This window comes from Pocillopora damicornis, chromosome 14, assembly GCF_964200805.1.
Source record: "Pocillopora damicornis chromosome 14, jaPocDami1.2, whole genome shotgun sequence".
In the NCBI taxonomy this organism is placed as follows: domain Eukaryota; kingdom Metazoa; phylum Cnidaria; class Anthozoa; order Scleractinia; family Pocilloporidae; genus Pocillopora; species Pocillopora damicornis.
In genome coordinates, this window is record NC_142683.1 from 11881097 (window position 1) to 11908188 (window position 27092).

General features: G+C 38.9%; 2 protein-coding genes across 5 annotated transcripts in view; both read right to left on the bottom strand.

The window, feature by feature from the left end:
* LOC113682749 (disco-interacting protein 2 homolog A) overlaps window positions 1-9953 on the bottom strand; it is a 32864-nt gene extending 22911 nt beyond the window's left edge. Inside the window, exons 1-4 of one of the 4 annotated variants that reach the window (XM_027199927.2) lie at window positions 9748-9953; window positions 4816-4923; window positions 2749-2814; window positions 1085-1138 (exon numbers count right to left, since the gene is read on the bottom strand). In XM_027199927.2, the coding sequence (XP_027055728.2) occupies window positions 1085-1138; window positions 2749-2814; window positions 4816-4923; window positions 9748-9916 (397 nt within the window). In that variant the 5' untranslated portion in view covers window positions 9917-9953. Of the gene's footprint in view, window positions 1-1084; window positions 1139-2748; window positions 2815-4815; window positions 4927-6500; window positions 6838-9747 lie in introns of those variants that run through there. The other 3 variants (XM_027199926.2, XM_027199928.2, XM_027199929.2) reach the window with 3 other exon arrangements.
* A 539-nt stretch (window positions 9954-10492) lies between these two features.
* Window positions 10493-27092, bottom strand: part of LOC113682744 (uncharacterized) — a 45260-nt gene continuing 28660 nt past the window's right edge. The window contains exons 29-43 of the mRNA XM_089194873.1: window positions 26753-27070; window positions 25745-26038; window positions 24808-25143; window positions 23445-23747; window positions 22479-22778; window positions 21608-21910; window positions 20593-20889; window positions 19533-19832; window positions 18129-18601; window positions 16638-16732; window positions 15826-15982; window positions 15396-15462; window positions 14678-14949; window positions 12664-12838; window positions 10493-12135 (exon numbers count right to left, since the gene is read on the bottom strand). Of these exons, the coding sequence (XP_089050999.1) occupies window positions 11771-12135; window positions 12664-12838; window positions 14678-14949; window positions 15396-15462; window positions 15826-15982; window positions 16638-16732; window positions 18129-18601; window positions 19533-19832; window positions 20593-20889; window positions 21608-21910; window positions 22479-22778; window positions 23445-23747; window positions 24808-25143; window positions 25745-26038; window positions 26753-27070 (4055 nt within the window). The 3' untranslated portion in view covers window positions 10493-11770. The remainder of the gene's footprint in view (window positions 12136-12663; window positions 12839-14677; window positions 14950-15395; window positions 15463-15825; window positions 15983-16637; window positions 16733-18128; window positions 18602-19532; window positions 19833-20592; window positions 20890-21607; window positions 21911-22478; window positions 22779-23444; window positions 23748-24807; window positions 25144-25744; window positions 26039-26752; window positions 27071-27092) is intronic.

A 27092-nucleotide genomic window follows, 5' to 3' on the forward strand; every position in this document is an offset into this window, starting at 1 on the left:
TTGATACAAGACTATCAAACATACCTTTAGGTTTTTTAAATTGAAAACTGTTGTTAGTAGCAAATTTACTTCAAAATTCATTGCCAAAAGTTTTTTTCCTACTTGCCATGGCAACCAACCAAAACAGTCCCAGCTTAGAGCCACGTATTAAATATATATATATATATATATATATATATATATATATATATATAAGTGTGGGGGTAGAGTCTACCTTGGCATAAAGTGCTCAATGCTGTGGTAGCAGAGCTAAGTATACATAAGTTAAAGAATTAAAGAGGACGCATCGATTCTCTGTTACTCTGAGTTTCACGCCTAAGTGCTCGTCAGAGAGAACTTTTCTCTAAAAAGATCTGTCTGACGAGCACTTAGGCGCGAAACTCAGAGTAATAGAGAATCGATGCGTCCTCTTTGATTCTTTCACTTATATATATATATTTGAATTTGGCATGAAAAATTGACAATTTTTTGGACAATTTAAAAACAATTTTGTTATAAAATATCTATACTGAAAGTCACATAAGTAGCAAAGTAAACAAGCACTCTAAATCCAACAAAATTAAATGAATAAATACACAAAGATAAAAGTGTTTTAATATCTTCTACCCAAAAATCAAGACAGTTTAGCTCAACTGCAAAACAAAATCTTTCCAATCACATCTGAGTACCTTAAAAATATCGTTTCATTGCCAATCTCAATATCAAATTTCACACGCATGCCAAAAAAACACCATACATGTAACTTCAAGGATTAAGCTCTGACTAGAGGTTAAATAGTAAAATAGTGTGAGCTGTCCTTAACAGAGAAGCTTCACACATTTCAGAGATAATGAACAAAGATATCACAACTCTGATCTCAAAAGAATTTTCACAAAACATCAACTTTGCAACACAAGGAACACACACAGATCAGCTTTATACATAGAGCTAAAAAATTATAAAGAGCACAGAGTGAATCTAATATATACTAACACAACAGATTGTTGTTATTGTGGCCTTCTTTCTTGTCAACTTCATGTTGAATAAGCTGTGCTTGGTCTGGATGCACATTTCCCATGTTTTTACGACATGTAACATAACCTACCTGCGCTGTAGTGATCGTTCATGTTTGGACTGCCAGGTGAAGCAACATTTAAATCTATAAAAAGACCATAAATATTTCAAATTTTAGTTGAAACCACAGAAAGATAAGGTTTATAATTTGGCAAAACTGTATATTGAAGTCTGAATCCTACAAAAACTAGATTAGCTCTAAGTCCTACAATGAAGTCTTGAAATGAAAATTTAAACATACAGTAAAGTGGTCCCCTGGCTCTATTGTCTAACATTTTACAATTTAAAAAAAACCCTAAAAAAAGTGTCTCTTACTTAAACCATCACCTATTTGTGATACCAAGCTTAGAAAACAACAACATCTCTTTTCTCCTATTAATATTGTTCCTCAATTGTTGAAACACATATTGTTTCATGAGCATTAGCTAGGGCAATACCATACAAAGTTATCTTTCACATGATTGGCTAAACTGGTCAACAACAATATCAAAGCTACATTAATTCAAAGATCAGTTCATTTAGTTGAGAACGACATTGTTGATTTCCTGACTATTATTCTAAATCCTTCTTTAATGATGCAGGTTTAGAGATCGTGCTCACTCCAACCTTGTGAAACTTGTGAATCAGGTCTTACTAAGTAAGTGGATTTAGAATTTTAAAAATAGCATGGTAATGTTTAAATATTGTTCACACATCCCAAGTTTCCTGCTAAATCTTTCTGTAGCTTTTAAGTGGTTTTTGTGGCAGTAATTTGTGTCTTTTTCAAATTACACAGTTAATTATGCAGCAACTCTTTGATAAGTTTTTTAACATTCTAAAATTATGTCCTTTAGACAGCACATCTTTCTAAGTCTGGGGGAAATAATTATGAAGTGTTAAAAATACAAAGGGGACCTCCTTGCAGCAGATAAAACAAGAATTTCATTTGTTCCAACTATTAATAAATTATTTTAAATTTTCAACCTGCAAATGAATCTTTACATGAAATGTAGTACATGAAACTGGGGAGAGAGGTAGCCAAATTGTTTGTGTTCTAAACTGTGCATCAAGGGGTCTGGGTTCAAATCATGGTTGGGCCTTTAATTTTTGAGCTTGATAAATCATTCTAGGCAGTGCTCCAAGCTGCAACTGTTTTTGTTGGAAATGTGAGTAGGAAAACTTTGGTATTTGCATTTGCAGTGGTAGTAGCTAGTTTGATGATCTGTGCTTGGAAGTCTTGCAAAAAGCTGTAATTTAATTGCTTAATATTTGTGGACCTAACTTTATTACAAACAATATTTATTAAGAGGCCTTGCCAAAGTCTCTTTGTTGCCATAAAAATAACAGAAATAGACTTTGTCAGAGATTTTTTTTCCAGCAGCTAGCCGCAAAAAAAGGTACAGTAGCTGGTGCTAAACTAGTGAGTAACAAATTAAAGGTACGAGCATCTTATCTGCTTATATCTATTATCCTAGCTATCACTAACTGTTTTCACTCCAGTTTTAATTTAATCTTTTGAGGGTTCATACAAAATTAACACACAGGTCAAAATTCACATCAGATCCAGCTAGTCATTTTCCTGTTTTGTCTACTCCAGTTAGCCACTACTTACTAAACAAGTAGCCGCTAAAAAGCTGGCTGCCACATGTGATGCCTCTGGAGAACAATGAATGTTTGAGTTCATCCTTGGAAAATTTATACAATTCCCATTCTTACCTCTTGATAGGTAGGGCCCGAGCAATTTCGCTCTTTTTTTTTCATATCCCTTCTGAGTTATATCACCTGCAAAGAAACACAATCATGTGTTACAAAATTTAGAAGAGATGAACTGTTTCTAGGTAGCAGATGGTAAAGCGGGATTAGTAACAGATGGCACCACCACCCATCCATAACTACTACAGGCCTCACATGGTCCATGCATCATTACCCAGTAGCTTTGCCATATACCATTAGTTTGTCTAAGTTCACTGTTTATATAACATTAGAGTGGTAAATATTGCCAGCCTGTTTGTACAACCTTTCCATCTCTTAGAGTAACTGAAGAGGAATTTCTCTTTACAAATTCAATCAATCTTCAATTTGAGTGGTTATGAAACAAAAGAAAAATATCAAGTAAAGGATATTGCTTGATTTAAGACTAAATACTTGTGGTAAATATTATTATATAAAATGTATCACAGATAATGAAGAGAATTTGACATTTTGATCCTGGGGCTTGGTGGCAGGAGCTTATGCAAGACTGATTCACCTGCTCACACTTAAGGCACCACATTCAAGGCACTCTAGGGAATTAAAACTTGATTGCCTACAAGATAAGCTAAAATTTCAACCGTTTCACAGGCACTGATCACAACATGCACCTTAGTGACAATTTTAAGAGAAAAGATATCAAATACTGCTCTCTGGTTTGGGTGCATTGACTATACATGTAATAGAAGTGAAATAAATATGCATATCAGGGAAATTAACTGCAAATAGCCCAAGATGTTAAAAATGGCAGCTTTCACTCGTTGTAGTTTGATGAATGCAGTAAGGAACTGATAATGTAAAATTTTATGCATTATGCACCCAAATCAGTTTTTAATCAATGGACAGCACTTGACATGTATCCCTATGAATGATAATGAGGTATTTATAAAAGTCCCATCATTTGAAAGTTGTTCTTGAATGGAGAAGCCACTTCCTCTAAATCAAGGCTAGGAAAAGTCAAAGGCAACAAAATGAGGTTAATCTGAAAATTGACTGGTGTCGACAAGGTTGTGTTGAAGGTGTCTCTAAACTTATATACCGTGGCCATCTTCAAATTCAAATTATCTCGCAATTACCATATTCAATTATCAACATTCGTCGAGGAAAAAATGAAGAAAATTTACGAATCACTCCAAAATATCAATCCTCTACACGGAAAATGTAAGGGTACATTCCAGATCATCATTAGTACGAGCAAACAAAGACAATCTCGCGCACAAACAAATATTGCCATAAACAACAAAAGTTAGTCATATTTAAATGATTGATTCTCGACGTCTCGATTTTTTTATAGGGCTAAACTGCTTTAACCCAGATTAAAACACTGCAAGCTTGTAATTTTTTCGCATGGCTTCAAATAATTTTAAGAATATTTCGCAACCCGTTTGAAAAATAAAAATATGTCGACATTTTCAAGCTGTCAAAAAAATCGTTTCCACTCGGTTCGTTTAATCAAGTGCTACCTGGGGGCTAAAACATTCTTTCAAAATCCCATTCATAGGGAGATCGCAACATGAAGTTAGCCTATTGACGATGTTGAGTCAAAACATTAAAAAAAATCATTGGAAATCTGCAAGCAGTTAACTTATGTTGCCGACGAAAGTAACATCGCTTGATGGATTGTACTTTCGCAATAATAACTGTTTATACTTTTGCTATGTGCATAGTATTAATATCAATAACGTTTTTCTTTACCGTTGCACGAGTTTTTAAAACATGATGTTGACACAGTCATCACAGAATCGTGATCACACAGGGAAATACTGAGTGTAATCTCTTTATATATGCATGACTTCATAGTTTTTTTCCAATGCAAGGTAGCGACACAATCACGTTAGCTATGTGAAGATTTCGCTATAAATTACGAGCCACAAGGAAATTTTTACTCGATTTTACACTCCCTTTGAATCAAGACAAGCCAAACAGTTTTAGAACTGTTGTTTTCAATGAAGATCAACCAATATTTTCTGTAAATAAAACATCGGCATATTTCACTTCCCTTCATTTACTTCCAAGACAGTTCGACACACTCACCTTCGGCAAGCTCTGTATTCAACTCACGTAGTTTTTCGAGCACTTGTGCCGGTAGGGAAGATTCTGGCGGCTCTGCCATACTTGTTGGTCTTGATCGCAGTAAAGGTTCTGCTGAAAAAATTACAAAATTCAAGGCATGAATTGGGCGAGGCGACAGCTTCTGTCGACACTGTTTACGTGCACTACTCGCGATCAAGCGCGAGTACTCTCGAGCGTCACGTGACAAATTTCCCTAGACTACTACCCAGCCTGCAACAGGATCACCATCGGCGGAGACATCTTTCGCAAATTTTACCGTAATAATTAATAGTTATTAGAATTCTCTGCTCATGTTTCTTTATCAACACCGATAGGATTTCCTTTCTCTGAGGAGACGATAACACGCCGGTAACATTTATAGATCTGTAGTCGTGATAAGATTGCGTGACATGTTCATTTGAGGCTGTCACGCACTCTGCTCCACAAAGCGTAGTTTTCAGTTTCTTTTGCTAAGTTACTTTTCCATGATTGATTCGATTTAAAGGAAAAAAGTTTGGACAGTTGCATGACTAAATGAAAAAAAACAACAAAATTTTTCTACTTGGCTGTTAAACTTGTCAGAACTTATCGAAACGGCTGCAACTTGGCTGTAACAGTCTTAAAATTCAGGAGTATCTAAAGAAACTGTGGTGCTGCGTCGGTAGGGTCACAACAAGATAATTTGGTTTTATCGACTGAGTTGGTGATGTAAAGGGTTTCTAAAGCTTGACTTTTCGAGCGTTAGCCCTTTGATCAGAGCAATAGCCCTTCGTCATTCACTCTGACTAAGGGCAAACGTAAGAAACGCAAGCTTTAGAGACTCTTTACGGTGTGGAATAATTTCCGGGTAAAATTACACGCCTGAAAATACGACACTGTAATGTAGAAATATTGATAAAACTTCTTTACATAGAACACGAGAATTAAATGTTTTGTATATGAACGGAAAAGGGCCCCATTGCGGGCATTTTGATAGCCATTTTGCACCCAAATATTTCTCCATAATTTTTTTGCGGGGTTTCTGTTTAACTGGCGCGGGTTCCACTCCAATCAGTCTCTTGCAAATGTCCCTTATGATATTTGCTTGATGTACTCAGATGTCATGAAACGACATCGACCGTGAATTATTCTCCGTATAAGAAAGTGCGACATACAGGTAACAGGTGTAATCATTAACATATGAAATAAAACTCAGCCAAAAAGTATCCGCGTTATTGAATTATCCTCGTAACATCCAGCGTTAATTAACTCAAAAGGGTTCATGCATACTCCTGAACAAAATTGTTTGTTTAAGTTTTAAGTTCAAGCCTTTTTCCCGTTAGATTAATCCGTTGATGTCAGATCACTAGTGTTCGGAATAAATATTTAAAGACATTGTGGTTTGTTTAAATTTCAATAACCATCGCCGCTAACTTGTGAATATAATTCCTCTTAATCCCAACGTTAACTCGATGAAATTAAATTTCCTACAAAACGTCATGTCATTTTTCCGCTATTTGCTTTGACTCTTTGAAGTTATTATCATTACAAAGTGAGCTAGCTTCATATGGCATTGTATGGTCGGGCAGTGCTCACAAGTCAATTGAAAAGATCGTCTCCGTGGGGTGTCAATTCCTTTTGTTTTTCTCCAGTTCTATTCCATAAAGAAAATAAATCACTCCACTCACCGTTGAAACGAACATTGCGGGGATACGACCATCGTTTGTGAACTGCCATCTTCGCGGCGAAGTGCTGTTTTCGCCTTGTAAATAAACTGCCTTCACAAAACGACGAGGCGACGAAAAGTGAACCTGAATTGTTTAGGCCTTTTGTGGGTATGACGTCACACACGTTTATATGGAATACGTTTATATTCCACGTGGAATATTTACGGAGGGTAGCTACTGCTCGCAAACGTTGCTTAATAAGCCTTGAAGTTTTCCCTTTTTTTCAGGATTATGTTTGCCGGTATTTCAGATAACCTGGTATTTCTCTTTTAGATGTTTTTGACAAATCTGTCAATCGCTGTCCTATTTCTCTCAGACAGTAATATAAATATTTATTATTCGCATAAAAACAAGACAATAGTTTATGATTTTTTCCCTCTCTTAAACAACATAAAAAAGCAAACGCACTCACGCAAAGTGTCAAATGTCAAAGGTTCCTGTTAGTTCGAACTGTATCAAAGAGATCGAACAAAAATGTTCTTCAGTTCTATCGATTGAAATCTAAGACTATGAATCTATATCATTAAGTGCAAAGCTGTTTTCTTAAATGAAACTAATTTTCAAACGACATCCGTCGGCTCAACTCGTACAACACGCGATCAACCTCCTCCAAAGTATCATAATTAAAAAAATTTCCGAACTGCAAAATATAAGAAAGTGGTTTCACTGATAAATAAGGGTGTGTACTGTGGAATGAATAACCAGCCTGGCCTGGGAGACCAACCACGAAAATCCTAATTTTCCGACGAAACTCCGTGATATTTTGTCCGGTACCTTTGCAAACAAAGATAAATACCTACACAGGAACAGTCGTAACAAAAGGAAAGTATTGTACATAATCAGAGTAATATCCAACCTTTTTACTTATAATTCTCTTTTGACTTAGTGTTCGGAAAGACTTAAAAATTTGAAAATTTGCTAAATTTTAAGTATTTCCGAACACTGATCCAATTTAGTTTCGGCAGTTAGGCAGCTTAGATGATTTAGTTAAAGCTATCACGGCAATCTTAATTACTGATCCACCTTAATAAGCTGTTTGCGGGTCAGCCAATGTAATATATTGATAATTTCAAAGCTGATTGAAAGGGAGTGAAGTTTAGGACCATCCAGTCGTTAGCCCGTACTACTCCAGAGAGTCATACACTAAGAATTAAAGATCTGGAAATTGAAATATTTATGCCCAAACACAAACTGAAGCGTTTCAGGAGAACTTAGGTATGGTTGTTTTGACTCTGCGTTTTGCCTTATGATTCCCTCATAGGATTTTCAAGAGGGTACTTCCGGATTACATTTTAATGAGATAAAATGTATTTGTATGGTCTTACACCAGTGATAAAGTCATTATCTTGAATTTAAATTTGAAATAATTTTTTTTTCGCCGTCATGTACTCCTTTCGCGGTGGTTTCAAGTGGATGAGTTCATTTCTGGTGAATTTGAAATTGGCCTTCACGTGAAGAAGGGTTTTGATCCACTCTGTTTAAATAAGAGTTTTGAGTATCTCTAGAGATGGACTTGATGAAAATGCATTTGAACCTTAGAGCGAAGAATGAAAAAGAAAATACTGCCTCTGGCTTTCGATCCAACCTATAAACCACTCAAAAACATGATTGAAAATGACTGCAAAGATGACACTGAAGACAATTGAAAAAGACTTTTAAAAGGAAGGGGTAAATGTATTTTTCAATTACTTAAAAACTCAAATTCTATTTTTGGAAAGCATGTGGATTGATAAAATGTGCAGTGGAACGCCAATAGCCGAACTCCATAAGATTAAAAGGAGTATTGACGGCGCCGGCCGGCCTCGGATTGGAGGTATGGCGTTTTTGTAGCGACTAAGCAACTCGCAGATTACAAAGAGGTGAGTGAAGGCGGCAATTTATTAAAGACACGGTATTATTTATTACCTGAGAGGGGAGGAAGGGGTTCGGAGGATTTTGATTTTTGATTTTTTCATGAGCAACGGTCAGCGGGAATAAGTCGTCGCTAACAGAGTATAATTGAAGTGGGGACTTTAAAAATTGACTGAAAATAAGGGTGGATTATTAGAATACTACCGAGCCTGCGGTTGGATTTTACTGTGATGCAACCAAAGTCCTGCACCCCCCCTCCCCCCCCGGGCGATAAATAACGAACAGTTAAAGTCATTACCAATGAAGTCCTCAGAATATCGGATACTGTGTTGTGATTGGTTAATGTTCTTATAGATGGGAAAGGTATAGACAAGGTTTTCTCGTGAAGTAATTATAAAAAATTCTTTTACATTTGTAATAGCGTAACGAGTTAAAACTAAAACATAGGTTTGCTATCAGTTTCTATTCGTCCTAAGCCTTACAATAAATTTTGCCGTCAATGTGCTTTTTAAATTGTACGTTTGTACCATTGGGTTTCCTTCGAACAGACAAAATGTCATTCATGACCACCATATCGGTCAAAACTATCCATAATTGGCTCAATGTGACAGACATCATTCACAAGTTTCATAAAGTCATTATGTACCTTCGCTTCGGTACGATCCCCCTTCCCCCCTCCTCCGCCCCCCCCCCCCCCCCACGACTAGGTAAGTTGCACTTCAAGATCTCTTTTACTTGCCAGTTGTAAATGTTGGTAGCGAGAGAACCTGCATAACATGACAATAACTATATTCATAGATTTATATTAAAGGATAATTTCAAGAAACGATTTTAAAATGTTGATCATTATTGCGTTGGTGATGTCAAGCGGAACTTGACTTCAACTCAGTTTAAATAGCACAAAAACATGAAACGACGAGTTGATTATCTGTTCTGTTTTTAAAGGCTTCTTTCCAGTAATGCTTAAATTACAGTCCACCCGCGGAGATCATTTCTTTGCTTAAAAATTTCTTATATTACCATGAAATAACTGTATATTTTTATTAAGACCAAATCTCTGTTTTCAACATAAATTTCAGAAGCAATTTTGCTTTTCCTTAGCTACATCGAAGGTTAATTGAGACCATTGAAAATTCCGCTTTCGCTTTATTTAAAGAAAAATGCTCAGATAAATCCTTGGGATTTGTAATTCCTATTAGCAAAGGAAATCCGGACGTTTAGCTAAACCCATGAGGTTATAGCAGCTTAGGATTTCACCAACTAAGTTACAATCATACCAGCTGAAAAGTAAACCAGTGAAATGCAAGTGATACGAGAACCCAACAAAGTGCTTCATTGAAATAAACACGTTACAAACCTGTCTCTTTTGAATGTATCCCGGATGCATTGGAGCCGTATACCGAATATCGAAAGAGCGTGCTAAAAATCCAAGCCATTGTGGAAGCTGTTGAGCTCACCGCCACGTATGAAACCCACGCAACAATTTTAGAGGACTTATAAAGAAAAACAAAAGATTTGTACAGCATTTATACTTAGGTTATTTGTATAGTCTACTGATGTTATACCGCGACAAGCACCAGCGTTAACCACCAGTAGAATTATACGAAACAAGCGATTTGATTGGTTCGTTTTGCTTGCTGTTACCAGTCCACGTCGAAAACTTGACATGTTTATAAGTCTGTTATTTACAGTCGCTGAGGGCATGATATTTAGGAAGTTGCAAAGGTTTTTGACTGCTCCCTTTTTTCAAAGCTACTCGCATGCAATGACAAAAGCTTCTTTAGTGATTTGCCGGGTAAATAGTTGAAATAATCAATAACTTTTCGATATCATCCTCATGCAATATCGCACGTCACGAACTTGATCGTTTTCACAATACTGCAGCAGAGGTCGGTTCAAGCATGTTGACGAGCTAATTCGACCAATCGTAAAGGTTCACTTCTCTGTTACAGAGCAGGGATTTTTTATAGAGGGCTGGGTTACAGTTGTGAAGTCCAGCGGGCATTTTTTGAAAAGGCTTTTACTGCTGTTCCCCTTCTCTTGTGTATCGTGAGCTCGGCAAATGGAGTATCTAAATTAGAAGCAGTTTATACCAGGCAGTCAAACGACAGAAATACGCGAGGGGGTCAGTTCCGGCCAACCGAACACCAATTTCCCGCATATAATTCAAAGGAAAACACAGAAACAACCGTTGTCTCGCAGAGTAAGAAAAAAAAATTAAAACGTTCCTAGAAATCTGTTAAAGGAAACAAAAATGGGGAAAAGGGAGACTCGAGACTTTTCGAACAAAAAGTTTATTCAAGTACGCGTATCCTGTTAATTTACCATTCTATTTTAAGCTGTAACAAAAAAGTTATATGCTTTTAAAACGCCGGGACTTACTGGCTTGTGTGGTTGTTTGTAACTCGTGTACCACGTGAGACAAGTTTACTCTTAACAGCCTGAAAGCACGCCACCTAGTCATTACACAGTGATCACATGTGCAGACGTTTAACCGTTGTGTTTCCCTAGATACGCAGCTGAGGATTTTTTTAAGTCGAATCCTGCGAAGCGTGAAATTATCTTTAGTCTGACCGAAAGAAGACGAGAGGATCATGACGGACATGTTTTTGTTTTATGCACGAACGGGTAATAAAACTATCCTAGTTAAAAGTAATATTACTAGCGGTTTAGTACCGTCTAATTTCTTCGAGTTCGTGTTGAAATTCTGGTCAAGTTAATTCCAGAGAGAAATTATATTGTGAGGCAGCACGTATATTTTATATTATTAAAAACTGGATCATTGGATAATGCAATTCAAGAGTTTTCATTGGCTTAGCTATCATAGCCTATGAGCTATTATACCATGCGCGCGCATGAAGACGAGTTAAAGTGGAAGTGTTTTTGTACATTGTAACATTCTGTTTGTTCTAACACAATAAAGTTAGGAAGATTCATCTATACTTAGGGGCGTCTTAAATAAAACAATTATTCCATCGAGACTTGTGATTATAGCCAACAAGGCTGCTATCTATCATCCCATATACCATGCGCGCTCGTGGAATAATTGTTTAACTTGTCGAAGGATACGGCTTCTGGTGTTCTCATATACGTTAAGTAGCCTACTCTTTGCTTAATTTTAAGGCCGTAACTGATGCGTTTTCATAAGAATACTGCATTTGCATTTTATGGTTCTCGTCCATCGTCTTCACAAGAACACCCGAAAATGCAGATAAAAACAACAGTGCGTGACTTAATTTTCGACAATGTTTTCAAGCTCATAGCTCAGTTTAAAATTAATTGAATAATTATGAAATAAAGATTATGGTGTTGATAATAAAAGCGCGCGAAAAAGGTTGTCACCAGCCTCAGGAGAAGGCCAGCACTTAGTTCTCTCACGGTCATGCTTCGCTTTCTCGCTTTTCCCCTTTGACATGAAAAGGAGCTAAATTTTCGATTAGACAAGGGTCAGGACTTTGTTCCCGCTGGCTTTCCTGTTCACCAACAGCTTTCTGAAACATTTGCGGGCCCGCAACTATTCCACTGCTTAGGTCTTCGTCTTCACAACTGCCTTTAGCAGAATTTTTTGTCGATTGTTCTAGTTGTTCATATTGATATTTTCGACTGTTCTTCTTCACAGTCAAATGGTATCGTCTTTGGCGTTTGTGCTTTTCTTTTAATTCCAGAGCCAACTTGAAAACCTGGGATTTCAAGTCCGTAACCATTTGTGTTATCTCTGTGGACAGCAGGTTTACTTGTCTGTTGTCTGGAATGAAAAGGAAAGAACAAAATACGTTTTAAACCCGGAAGAGTATGACCGCAGCCTAAGGTACCTAAAACTCCTGCAACACCTTTCAGTTTGCCTAACATCCATGCACATAAAGTACTACCTCTGTGATCCTCGCCAAAGTTAGATAGTGGGGTAACTGGTTAGAAAACACTCTATATTTCATTTTTGTGTTCTCGTTAAACTGTAGAATTGCCTCGACGTCTTTGATCTTTTTCTGTATTCTTACCAGTCACAGGGGCAGATCCAAGCAATTTTGATATGACGAGATTCCAAACTTTGAGTCAGAAAACAAATTCGTTTTTCACTCTAAAGCTTAAAAATAAGCTCAGAAATATTTCACGACGGGCAAATTTGAAACAATTAAAGTTGATTGGCAGCATTTATTCCTTCCATCGCAAGACTTTTGAGGTCACTATATCAACAAAAACCTCCTAAGTCTGAAAAGGGCCAGGGGAATGTACCATGGTAATTATTGGCTTTTGAAAGTTGCAAGTAGTTAATTACCTTGTGGTTGTATTTTCAATCTTTTTTTCACACGATATATAATTTCCCACACCACACCTAACAGAATACAGACGCCCAGAGCCCCTAAGAGTATCATTAGGTTTTGTCTGAATAACTGGCTGCTGCTGTCAAATACACCTGTAGAACGTTCAACCTCTAATGGTTCTGGAGACTCCTGCAAAAGAAGTACACTCGAGGTGTTTGAGTCTAGAAGGTGAACGTGGATGTAAAGCAGTCTTTCTGAAAAATGGAATGATCTATCACAAATGCTGCAATCTGATTGGCTACGCTACTCGCTTCGTATCTATTCCGTATTTTTTTATTAGGGACCTTAAGCAAACCACGACGGTGACGGCAACGAAGACATGGGAAAACAAAAGATCTAATTGGCAGAACAATAGCTCAGCACGTGCGTTTTAAAACTTTGTACATTTCTCGGCCGTCCTATGCAAAACAACCACGTGAAATCACCACAATTTGCGTCGTCTGCCAACCGAAATTTTTATTTCCATTTGGAACTCAACGCTTCTTTTATACGTTATACTGAAGTTGAGCTGTGGCGCCGCATGAGACGGTAAACACATACAGCCATTTTTGAGATTCTAATCAAAGGCAGACATTCATTTTTTAATCGAAGTCTTCCTTAGCGTTGCCGTCCTGACTGCTTAAGGTCCCTAGTAATAGATCAAAGAAGACATCAAAATGTGGGAAGAACACCACATTCTGACGTCATCTTTGATATATTTGCTGAACAACCGCTCAGCAGCATGGAACCTACTTGGTAAATAAATAGTGAGACAAGTGAGAAGCTTAACATTGTACAGTATTAAAGGAAAGAAAATCATCAGCGTGTGTTTTTGTCAAGTTTTGAACGACTAGTGAGAACATCTGATCTCGGTTTCTATGCGTTGATTTGGCCTCACCTCCTTCAACTATCACACGATAGAAATCTCGAGCTCGTAATGTATTTGGTGGCTAGTGGTTATGTGGGTATCAATATTTGTGAGATTGTAAGCTTTTGAATGAAGAGTCGTGAAAACAGAACAAAAGTGATCACAGCAGCCAATCAGAGAAAAGAAAAATACTAAGAAAAGGCTGATAGGAACTGCGCGTGATAACCGGCGACCTGCCCTAAAGCGCGGGAAAACGCGGGTGACCAACTCGCATTTCTTTGGTTGAAAAGATGGTGTGACCTTTCTAGACAAATTACCAAGGGAATTAAGAAAAACCAAAGTAATTGTGGAATACTTTGAACTTTAAACTGAAAATTACTTAAACAGTTTAGTGAATTGCTGATCAATTCCGACAAAAAACACGATCAAATAGAAGACAACGGGGTGATAAAGAGAGGTTCCTTCCTTTCTCCCTTCCTATTCCAGGGAAGGTTAATATCCCGATGATCACTCTGACAGCCTGGAAGCACGTCACTTAACCGTGACAACGTTTGCAGATGCGCAGAGTTTTAAACGCTGTGTTACAAGCAGGCTCACATTGGCGTTGCAGCACCAGCAACAAAGCTCGCGAGATGGGAGCCAGCGAGCGAAGCGTGCATGCGTGTGAGAGGTCTGCAGAAGATCTGGCGCGACGGGCACGATGTTTAGAGGTTAATTTTCGTGGCAAAACGCACGCAGAGCTCAAATGTGGTGAGAAGATAAGAACACGAGCTGATTATGCTCTCCTACCTGAGAGATTTGTCTAGGTAACATCATGATCTCGGGTGCGATTCGGTGAAAAGAGCACGAGCTGTTAGTACGAGTGCAATTTGTAGTCTTTGAAAAATTTACAAGTGCCTATTTGCACCAAGTTGCAGGAGAAATCATCTTTTTACATGTTAATAATTTACATGACAACGCATCACAGAAAGTCAAGACGGACGAAATTTTGGTAGCGCGCGCGCTATTTGTTATTTGCACTCATGTTACAACTTTGCACCCCGTGTTATATAAAAAATGTACTCGTTTTCGGCCAATGAGACGTGCGTAATTTTTCATGTATATTATTAATATTAAAATACCTGAATAGCCTCTACATTTTCTGCTACATGTTGAAAAATCAAGGCAATGTTCTGTTGTATGTAGTCACGGAAACATTTGCCAAGTTTTGTCGAGTTGCCCCCGGTCACTACACCATACACAGAAGAGTAATCGTAAACTCTGTAAATTCTTAGGAATGGTTTCTCGAAGAGATTTTTTCTGCTCCCGACAACGTAGCCATCGATGAGAACACCACTGATTTGATTCGAAGACAGAAGCTCGTAGATCTCCTCAAAATTTCTGTGTTTCTTTTCTAAAAAATAATATCAGAATATCGAGCACGTAAACTGAGATTTATTTTCATCACATATTGAAAATATCACGCCAGTACAAATTGGCCTCATAAGTTACAAATAACCATTTTTTTTTAATAGTTTGAGCCAATTTTTTTTACGGCTGACACAAAAATGGACAGAAAGGTCTCGGGAGGGGTACTTGGGTCAATTTGTGTTGGGTATGTGCCGCTGGCCTCTCAGATTCCCTACCCCACGTCAGTAATCCAATCGTAAAAAGCGACCCCAGGCAGTGGAACTTCCCCGTAACCCTATCACTTGGAGGTAATGCCCTTCCCCCTGGAATATGTCAAACTTTGAAAGCTTAGTTTTTTGTTGTGCTGGTGTAATGTTCATGTAGAGTTTGATACTCTTAATTAATATAGGTAACAAAATGAAGAAGTTATAACTGATATAGGTCGCGTACCTTTGTCAAATCTAGCGTTCCTTCTCAATCCAAAATTATATTCTGCAGAACCGTAGATGGCAGAGATCTAAAGCAAACAAACAGCATAATGATGATACCGAAACTTGTGGAAGGAGGGGTTGGGCGGTGGGTCGGACGATTTTTCGGGGGATCACATGGTTTTCTGGGAGAACAGATGGGGACGCCGACAGAGTATAAAGGAGGGGGGAGGGGGGGGCGCGCAATAAAAAATTAGCTGCCAATGAGGGGAGATCATTAGAATACTGCAAGGACTCAGGGGGTCAGTTATATTTCAGTGTGACACAAAAAATCCTCTGACCCTTCCCCCAGTGATTAATGATAACCTGACCTTAACGAAATAAGGCAACATCATAAGTTGAAAATGAAATTACGTTGGATTCGAATAAAGAAGATAGCATGCAAAACTTGCATTTGCTCCGTATAGTTTGTAGTCCACACCAACTGATACACTTGTCAGCGACACAGCGATGAAACCAACCAAGATACCGATGATGACAACGCCCGTCAGTGTCCAAACAATAGCCACGATCTTGCCGACGTTTGAAAAGGGAGTGCGGTCTCCATACCTAGTAAGGTTTCGACAAAAGGTTACCTTTTATTTTAGCTTCGTAACTTAAATAAGCTCAAAAATGTTTTGCAAGACAATAAAAGCAATTTTCGCAGTAATAAACACTACTTAAGCAGTCACTGCTTAAGTAGTGTAAATATGCTTAAGTATGCCTCATTTTCATTGAGTGAAAAAAAGACCTGAAAAAAATTCATGGGATTTGAACGTGTGACCATTGCGATACCGGTGCAGCGCTTTACCAACTGAGCTAACAAGCCAATTGGGAGCTGGTTACTATGTTTGTTCTTAATAAATTTAAATAGATTTTTTTTTAAATCACTGTCATTTTAAAGATCGTAAGAGGATCTTTAAATAATCAATCCTATTCAGGAATTTTTCTCATGTGCCGAGTATATAATGCGGCGTCTATGCTGCTCGTTCTGCACCAAATTATCCAATCAACACGGAAGGTAAATGAAACACTATTCCTGGGCAAACAGAAACCTTCAGGGGGACTTTTTTTTTTTTTTAAATGAAAGGCCTTTATGGGCCGGCAAATGAGTCTTTTAACTGTCTCTACTCCCTCCTATCAACTTGAAGGAATAAACTCAGAAGTTATTTTACACCTTCTTTAATTTTCGACATGAAAATGTATTAGTTCATACACCACATACCCTACAGTTGTCATGGAAACGTAGGCCCACCAAAATCCTTCCCAAATTCCGGAAAAAAACGATCGAGGAAAATGTTCAGTATTCTGTGCTTGATCCTAAAATTGAAGCAGAATTTATGGAAAAGCTCAAAAAAAATTTCTAACTTTGTATTTTCTTTGCATTTTGCATCATATGGCTCTTGCTAATAAAAGCTGTTAGAGAAAGCTGCATTAATTGTTTTAATAGAAGTATAGTATTCTTGTTTCGGAAGAAACGTTTTGGGATTGTTACTCCAAAACTCCGCTCAAAGTCAAAAATACCCCGCGCAGCGGAGTAGAGATATCTGTATACGGTTACCGGTCACCTCGCCACCAAGCAGACTCGCCACCAGCGAACTCGCCACCAAGGAACGATCTCGCCACCAACGTACTCGCCACCAAGCGAAGTCTTCTCGCCACCAACCACCAATAAAGAGATAAACTAGAATAAAGTAGTCGAGGAGAGTAGGATGTTCGAACGAGCACAATTCAAATCGGCCGATACGTTTGTGCGCTTGTCTGTATTTAAATTATGACCTTCAGCGACGTGTTAGATGTGTTCCGTTCCTAACTCATTGACATCGAAACGTATCGTGTTTGTCTTTTGCACGTAAGCGAGGAGAAATTACAAAACTCGATGCGAGGAATAAAAACTTACTTGAGAGAAAATGAAACTTCATGGGAAGAAATAAGTGATGAAATGAAACTCGATAGCAGTTGTATTAAAACTAAACTTATCGGTTTCGAACGTGCTTTCGACAACATACGTTTATAAAGTTTGAGTACAGACAAGCGAACAAACTTATCGGTTTCGAACGTGCTTTCGACAACATACGTTTATAAAGTTTGAGTACAGACTTATCAGCCGAACATCCTACTGTCCTCGACTAATCTCTTTATTGGTGGTTGGTGGCGAGAAGACTTCACTTGGTGGCGAGTACGTTGGTGGCGAGATCGTTCCTTGGTGGCGAGTTCGCTGGTGGCGAGTCTGCTTGGTGGCGAGGTGACTGGATACCCTGTATACATGAAACTGTGTAATAATATTAAGATAGAGAATTAAACTAAAAACCAGACGGAGAAATTATTCTTGTTGAGGTTTATGCTAATGTAAATCGAAGTAATTTCCAAAACAGTTTCACTTTTCTAGTTTCCTTTGCGTGACGAATTAATGCGGAGAGAAACGATCATGTCTTAACCATGCCTAAAATTTTCAAAACGCTGATGCTTTGAAGAAGTGATCGAAAATAAGAAAATCAACAGAACGCACTACAACTGGGTGTCGTAAAACATAAACGTAAGTACAGTAATTGCCACAGCTGATCAGAAAAAGGTCAACACTACAACGAACCAATAAGGGTTTTAAGTAAACATATAAAGCGCCCTCGAGCGCGGGGATAAAAGCTAACAACGAAAGCGCGATCGATGCAACCCAGACTACTTTCAGCAATTAACTAGAAATCGGTGCGTTACCTACCACGGCCCACATTATAAATCCAAAGATATAAGCCAGCAAGATCCCCATTAAAGCCAGCGGCCAGCATGCAAAAACAGCATGCACCAAAGATGTAGGTGTCTCGTTGCCATAATTGGTGTTTATTACGTAAGCAATCCCAGGGGATTCCACTATCCCTGTGTAGCCAAACTCATGCCTGAATTTGTCTTGTAACTTGTATCCGTACACAGGGAAAGTCAAATCAGTTGCATGGAGTATGTTCAATCTCAGCGCTTCCTCTGTGTGTTGCAAAGCAGGTTCCCCTTTTCCATTGAATTCGAAGTCGACGTAAGACTCTCCGTGAGTCTTGCACGTCTGGCAGCATGTGACTGCCATGTCCTCTGCGAAGGGAGAGAGAAGGCCCCCTGGCCCTTGCGTGGCTAAGTGTGACTGGGTAACGTAAGGATCGAGTACCATCCAGTTCGTTGTTAGACGCTTTAAGCATCGGCAAGTTTCTGAGAAAACAGACGCTTTAATATGTTGTACATATAGCTATCTTCAGCATTCTTCTAATAGAAATATATGTTGTGGTATCAATTTCTCATTGGGAGTCGCTACAAATAGAAATTAAGCCTTATTTTTTTAGCTTATCGTTTAAGGTTAAATCTTACGAGCGAAGTGGCCCATTTCTTCCGTAGCATGAATTTAACTTGCTTCCATCATATAAAATTCTTATTAACCTACTTTTAATAGCATAGTACGATTAGAAATACAGTTTTATTAGCATACGGCTATTATTAACCTAGTTTCCTTCATGATACCTTTCCTTATTGATACCAGTTCCTCTCTAGTTTCCTCCTCCCCCCCTAGTATTCCATCAGGTTTGCCTGATAGTTTTGACATTTCTGGTTTAAGAGAGAAAACTGTGAAAGTGAAGTATCTTCGCCCGGAAAAACAACGCATGGACTAGCCTGGCCTCGAGTAAGGACCAATCGATCCAGAGCTCAGCGCACTGAGCATCCGGCCTCTTGGTCGCTGTTCACCTAGAGCATAACGCACTTTGTCTCTTAGTAGTTCCTGAGCATAAAACAAACTTGTCTCTCCTCCCACCCTAAGCATTAACCCACCTTGTCTCTTCCCCTTGAGCATTAGACTTCCTTGTCTCTCCTTCCCTTCAGGCCACCTTGTCTCACCCCACTGAGCATTAGACTACCTTGGCACTCCCCCTCTCTGAGTATTAGACTATCTTGTCTCTGCCCCTCCCCTGAGCACTAGAGAATTACTCCCCAACATCTCCTTTTCATAGTGTTCTTATAATCACGATTTCTTCACCACTTTTGAAATTAAGTTAGATCCTAATATTAGAACAGTTTTCCTGAAGCCTTATTTACTATGTCAAAAGCATCAAAAACCTCTTTCTGATTCGTTCGACTTAAGTCTGTTTACCTGCAAAAAGGACTTCACGGGGCCCATCTCCTTTAACTGTGAGTCCAGTCAACTCGATACGATAAACAGTAAAGCTCTCCAACCCTGTGAGCTCGGTGGATACAGTTCCTGGGGGTAGAATAACTTCCCTTGGAGCTTCTTTGTAAGGGTACTCTCCCATTTCTACGGCCTCGTAACGTATCCTGTAGCCGGTGAGAATTCCGTTGAGTAAGTGATTTGGGATGTGCGTCCAACTGAGTGGGATTGTATGAGTGGTCCAAGTGCTGACAGTTCTTACGTTAAGCGGTTTAGCATCAGGAACTAAAAATTAGAAAAGAGACAAATCTTGCTGTGTGCATATCTTAAAATGTTGATATTTATTGCCAAATATATTGAACTTTTATGAAACCTAAACGCTTACTCCATCTAAAGATCAACTTATATTTTTATTTTCTATGAAACAGGAGCTTGCTGTGTATTTCATTTTGTTCACATTACTACGTGAGTAATCACTGCTTTGTTCCCACAGTTGATTTTCTTTGATAAAATCGTCCTAGTAGCAGTGGTGCAGAACAGAGACTTCTCTTGTTGTCGATTTCGCGACAAAGAAACACATTAGCTTGGTGTGGAATTGATTCAGAATCCTTCAAACTGAAATCGGCTTTGCTTCGGGCATTATTAAGTTTTCTCGTTTATCATACAGCCATCGAGGGAGATAAAACTAAGTGTCATAAAATCAAATTGAAGTTGTAAAAACTGCGAATCAGAACGAAGGAAAATGTCCTAAAAATTTTCCAATGAGATTTGTGGGTAATCGCATAACCGCCTTCAAACGCGGGTAATCACAAGTTACCAAGTTGCTAATGGTTTTTGTTGTGGCTACTAAGGGTGATGCGAGTTTTGTTGTATCGACCGATAAAATAGCGTAAAACAGGGATAACTAAGCAATGAACTCTGAGGAGGACATTTCCTCACCTCGATCAAGTGGAGAAGAAAATTAAAAAGAAATTTGTCTCACAACTTGATACCGACATAATTTTACACCTTGTATTCCGACCTTTATGATTATCATAAGACATACCGTCTTGATCTGTCATCATAACTGTGCTAGTTGTAACACCATCCCCTTTACTTGTGTAAGCCAAAACGGTTACGTTATACTGCGTGAACTTCTTTAGTCCCGTGATGCTTAGCGAGCGTTCAAATGGTGGTGTGTTTTCCGTCCCAGTTGGAGCGTTTTGTTGTAGTTCTGTGTAATGAACTTTGTATCCTCTGATTATTCCATTTTTGTAACCATTGGGCACCTCACGCCAACTTACATGAATGGATGTTGAATGTGGTGTCCAGACCACCACGTCCACTGGTGGCCGGTCAGGTGCTGTATTTGAAAAGATTAGGGACAAAAAAAAAGAAGAAGATGAAAAGGCAAAAAACTTGATCAATACGCGACTACCCCATTTGCAAACGTCAAAAAATAAATTGGCAGATTTCTCGATTCAAAGAAGTTTTCATCACTTTATTCTAAATCCCTAAAGAGATCAAGATGATGAGAATCTTTATAGATGTACGATTAGTTTATACTCGCACGTAAAAACGCAAAATTACACAGCAACCGAAGAGATATTTCCCATGTTAACTAAGCAGAGGGGTAGAACTAATCAATACATCAAATGAGTGAGCGAAAAATCAACGTTCCAGTTCTCTGAGGATAATGATTTCAATAATTTAAATTTAAACAAGCTAGTCATAGGTTTAGGCAACCTCATTTCGACGTGACTGCCTACATAATGCTGTATTGAGGTGGTTTCTCTGTCCCCACACGCGTGAATATCACGGTACATCACAACTAGAGAACTTAAAATTTATCACCTATCTTTCATCACACCGAGCGATCTGGAAATTGCTCACCCCAAAGTATAAACTCGCCTCGCTAGGAGTTCCTCGCAAAAGCTCAGTTGTTCAGTATCTCGCTGATGTTCCGGAAGGTCACGGGGGAAAGGGTTTTTCTTTACCTCATGCTATCCTCAAATACATTAGAATGCTTCTTTGTCTAAAAAAAAAGTCTCAGTGAGTCATACAAAACTATATTTACTTACTGTCCTCATCTGTTGAAACGTTAACTGTCGTGCTGCTTACTCCATCTTTGTTCGTTCTTGCCACCACGTACACAGAGTAGTTGGTATACTTGTACAGATCAACTAACTCCACTTGTAAAGTGTTGCAGTCTACTGTCACATTTCTAAGAGATCGTGTAAAGTAGGTTTCTTTTTCAATGTAATACACACGGTAAGCCCTCAAAATGCCCCTCAGACCCTGCGTGCTTATTGGCTGCCATGTGACATGAAGACTTGTCGAGCTTGTGTTGAACGCTGTGACGTTTGATGGAGCAACACGCGGAGCTGCAATAACAAAATGAATGAATCACACTGATCAAGCTCCTCTAGCTTGTTTTTGCTTTGAAACATGAATTAAAATTTTTGTCACCAACCTTCAACGAGTTTTCTGAGTCCGGTTGTCAAAGCAATCGACTGCGAAACTTTAACGGTTGAGGTTAAAAACACCTTAACATCAGTATGCATATTCTCGATACTGAGATAATTATTTTCTATACAGTTATTAAGGTCCTGAAAAGGAGAATTTTTTTTAACAATCAAGAGTTTCTTTTATTACTGATCATTTCCTCCATTCTCGTTACCTTAATGTGTGATTCAGGGGTGATATTATGTAGAGAAATTAGATGCTAGTCATCCTCAACGTTTAAAGGTTAAAAGAAATTCACATTTGTTCAAGCCACTCGCTCATGCCATGCAGATGATTGATATGAGCGGACATAATGACATCGACGAGAATCAGTTAATTGATCGATCAATCGATCAATCCAACAGCCAGTCAGACAAACAAAATAGAACCATGTGTGTCAATATATTCCTGTAAAAAACAAAGAAGAAAATTTCGTTTGTTATCTACCTTCTTCGTCAGTTATTCCGCGTGTTACGTTACTCCAGGGACCATTTCCTTTGACGTTGAACGCGAGAACCTGGACGCTATAATTTGTCCAGATGTCCAGTCCTCCCACGGTCGTCGTCAGCATATCAGAACCATAAACACTGACATTTTTGATAAATTCACCAGTGATGTTACTTATGGAGACCCAGTAACCCAATATGTAACCATTTCTCTCTTCTTCGGCGACTGGAGGCCACTTAACTGTTATCGCTGTCGTGTTAGCAGGAAGAGTTGACAGGTTGATTGGTGCACCCTCTGGGACTAAAATGAAAAGAGCAAACGATTCTGACTCAGCTTTCTATTGGTCAGAAATGGCTATTTACACCGCCTGTCTGGGTCATTCCTCAGGAATGAAGGACTTGCTTTTTTTGCCCTTCCCTTGGTGTAAGACCACTCAATTTTCACGTTATTGCGTGTTCGACAGAGAACACCGTGGTTCAATGAAATTTTCAATCGTGTTAGCATAAAAAAACACGACAAAGGAATACTCTACCACGCGTTTCGCGATTGTGCGCGGAAAATTATTTTTTATTCGTTTTTCAAGGAAAGGAAGGATTGAGAAAAAAGGAGGAATAGAAAGACTTTTCTCTTGTACAGTCCATCCTTCTACTCGTTTTCCTTCTCGTATACATGAAAAGAGTGATGCTTGCTACATTAGTCCCAACCTCCTCCATATCAAAGCACTTTTAAATCGAGTGTCGAAAAACTATAACCATAAAGTAATCACCTCTACCGATCAGAACAAAGGTTAACATCATGATCAACCAATGAGAACTCAAACTGATAACCTGCTTAAAGCGCGGGAAAACGCGAGTGACCAAGCTTGGATTGGTTCAAGAGCGAAGTAAATCAAAACCAAAGAAACCTTGGATCGCTTTCGAAACTCATTTGAAAAACTTCTCTACGTTAGGAACAAAGTAAACTTACCGTCCTCGTCTGTCATGCAGAACACAGGATTTGAGATGTTTCCTTTCCCAGCGACTGTAAACGCTAAGACTCGGATCTCATAATTCGTGAAGAAATCTAAATTCGTTATTGCTACTTCAAAAAGACTTGCACACACTTTCATATTTTGGAATTCTTCAAAAGGTTTATCTGCCTTTCTGTAAAGTACACTATATCCCAAAAGTATGCCATTCACGTGATCATCAGGTACAGGAAACCACGTGACGTTGATGCTTGTGGAACTTGTGTTGAAGGCAGTCACATTCATCGGCGGCCTACTGGGAGCTAAATACAATGTGAAGTTTTCCTTTTAGTCGATCTTGACATATCAAATATAACAGAGAGTAGAGAGATATAAACTTTAAGAAAACTTACTGCATAAGGAACGATTTCCTATTAAACAAGACAGTTGTTTCCTCAATGCTACTCCGTCATAGTTTTTTTTCCACAAGATCAAACTTTATTACTCAATCCGAACTAGACTAAAAGCCGACCAGGTTGCCAAACGGTATTAAAAAATGGCAGTGTCTATGGTCGACGTTTCAGTTCATTTGAGAGCAATTTTCTAGCGCTTAATTTACTCTTCGGAGTCACAAAACCCAGCCGGTGTTACGATTTCATAGCGACTTTTTAACGGCGTTGAGGCAAACTATCTGGTAACAGGAGCACGCCGAAATACCTGCTAGGAATGCGGAAAGACTTTCCCGGAAAAAAAATTAAATGGGGTAGTTATGGGTAAAATTTGGCTCCTTAACTGTCATGCAAGGCTTTTGGAGTTGACAACGCTTCCATTGGCTGGAAGTTACTAGGAGTGAAGTTACCCATCCCAAACTGGAAGCTATTTCATCGCTGGTTAACCCATAGCATTCCGTGAGGTTTCCCTAGAATTTTTCTGGTGCTTATTCTCTCTCCGGAATGGAGAGAGGATCTTTGAGAATAACAAGTCTTGCCTGAGAACAGAACACAATGATCCGAGTTGGACTCAAACCTTGACCGTGTTATTCAGAAGTTAGCACGATAATCATAAGATTATGCTTGTCTTATCATTTCTTTAACTACGTTTTTCTGAGGATCCTGATGCGTTGCTTTAACCGTGAGATTTGCAAATGGTTAGATATTCTATTCATCCCGGATAAGGACGATAAACCGTTGCGCCCAGTCTCCTGCAACTTCTCTGCTCTAGCTAATCGGGGACATTAAAGAACTCTCGCACTTTTGGCAAAGAGTTTGTTGTAGTCTGGCCCTATTATTGATTTTACAGGCCCCCATTTAAGCCTGCTTTAGAGCTGTATTAGGCCAGCCTGTCTAAATATCGCAAAATAAGCGATGGATGAAAATATTTTACCATCTTGTGCTGTGGTGAGGTTCATTTCATCGCTTGGGACTCCAAAGTTGACAGTATATGCCATGACCTGTATTGTGTAAGTCGTGTACTTTTTTAATCCACTCAGCTCGTAGCTCTGCGAGGAAGGATCACTGATATCTCGTCTTTTTCGACTACTAGTGACAGGTATGGAGATGTTTTGACGCGTGACGTACGGAGAATTCGTGACAAAGTAGGTAATGACGTAGGCACGCAGAACGCCGTTAATGTGCAAAGGATCAACTGGTTTCCAATCTAAAGTCAGCGACGTGGAACTAGGAACCACGCCCGTGACGTTCGAAGGCGGCTCACTTGGGGCTGAAAGACGATAGGAAAGTTACTTTTGCTACGCATTAAACACGAGATGCAAGCATTCGTAATTTAATTTAATGCTATCAGCTTTTAGGCTAATATTCCACTTTCTGGGGTGGTTCCAAAGGGTGAATTCAGAGGTGTGGATCTCCCTCCCCCTTCCCCTCCTCTAGTCTTCCTCCAGTGAAATCAGGGGGTTTATTTCACCCCATTTAGTTGACACCTGACGACAAAATCGCAGAGTACTACTCAACGACTTGTGACGAGTGACCACGACTGAAAAGGGGAGGGGGGAGGGGTAGTGGGAGAACGTGAGTTGAACGTTTTTTCCCACTTGATTTTACGTTAGTGTTATTTTAGGCTCTTTGTAATTTTTATTCGTCTGATTTTTTGTTCGAATTACGTTGGTTGTAGTTCCATGGCACTCAATCGAAAATGCTAAACCCATTCTCTCGCAAAATCGAAACGCCACTTCTCCGTTTCCTCTCCCTTATATGGTATTTTACTTTCCTGTCATCACTTTTCAAAAAACCAATCGATATCTTAAGGGAGAAATTTACTTTAGGTCACCACCAGGGGTGGGAAGGGGTTACACACGTCTACATACCAGCCTCCTTGGTCCTGACCACTATGACGTCGCTACCGTTACCCAGTCCCTTGCTGTTGAAAGGTACTATACGTGCCTCATACTCAGTGTAAGGGAAAAGGTTTGCAATATTTGCCTGATCAAGAGAATGCACGGTTATATTCTTAGTTATGTTTCTCAGTCTGTCAAACAGTAGAATGTGATATCCTAGAATCAGTCCGTTTGCCTTGTCATTAGTTAGCGGTTTCCAGGACAGTGTCAGGCTTGTAGCAGATGAAGCCGCTGGTGTTATGTTTTGCGGGCTTCCCTCGGGAACTGAAATGAATTTAAGGAAGATCAAGATTATTAACGCTTACATTTTACAGGATATTTCATGATCAGGAATTAATTTTTTCCTTTTAATTACAAACATTCTATTTAATTTGGACAAAGTTTAAAACGGTGGGTTCCATTAGGAATAGGTTCTTTTCCCTTTTTTGTTGATAATAAAAAAAACCAATACTCCAAATATGGAATTCGATGTTCAACCCTTAGTCTTATAGACTTCATGACAACATTCCATGTCACGTTGATAATTTCATTAATGTGACTTTATATCCAATATTTTTGTGAGTTTATCATGTCGAGCACCTCAAAGCATTATTTCTTCATCCCAACACAAATAGTATAGTGAGACACCTCTCACTCTACTTTTCGGAAATTCTTGGACGAAATCTATGGCTTTTCACTCGAACAAAAGTCTGTTTTTTGCGAAGTTCGCACAAGGGTTAGCCTTGATATGATATTCCGACGAAATCAACGCAACGACAGACAGCGTAGATATTAGCTTTGTTGAAGTAATGAAGTTCGAAATTACGGGGAGAGGAGTTTATTCTCGTGTGGATTATTTGCAGACTCCCGCCAATAGTCTGGGGATACAGACCTTCGTTTCCATCCGAGACTGAAAACAATTTTAAAGTAATTGACACAGCGTAGGGAATCCCATGAATACGTCGTCATAATCCCTCATTTTTTTCTAGTTATACTCACTGTCTTCTTCAGTAACAACAGTTATCTTGTGATTGGATTGTATAAATCCTTTCCTGGTCACACCAGCTGCACTGATGCGGTACGCAGTATACTCCTGCAGGTCGGTCTGATGGTGAGTTATCTTGGTAGCGTTTTCACAACTTCCTAATATGGCGGTAATCGTCTCCTTCTCGCTTGAGTTGTCAGCGGTTGACATGATCAATTCAAATGCTATTATCGGCTCATATGAATCATTATAGGAGACTGGGTATAACGTGACCAGAATACTTGTGGAGCTTGTGTTGTGGGCTGTGAGGCTCGTTAAAGGCTGGTGCGGAACTAAATTACAGCAGAAAGGAGA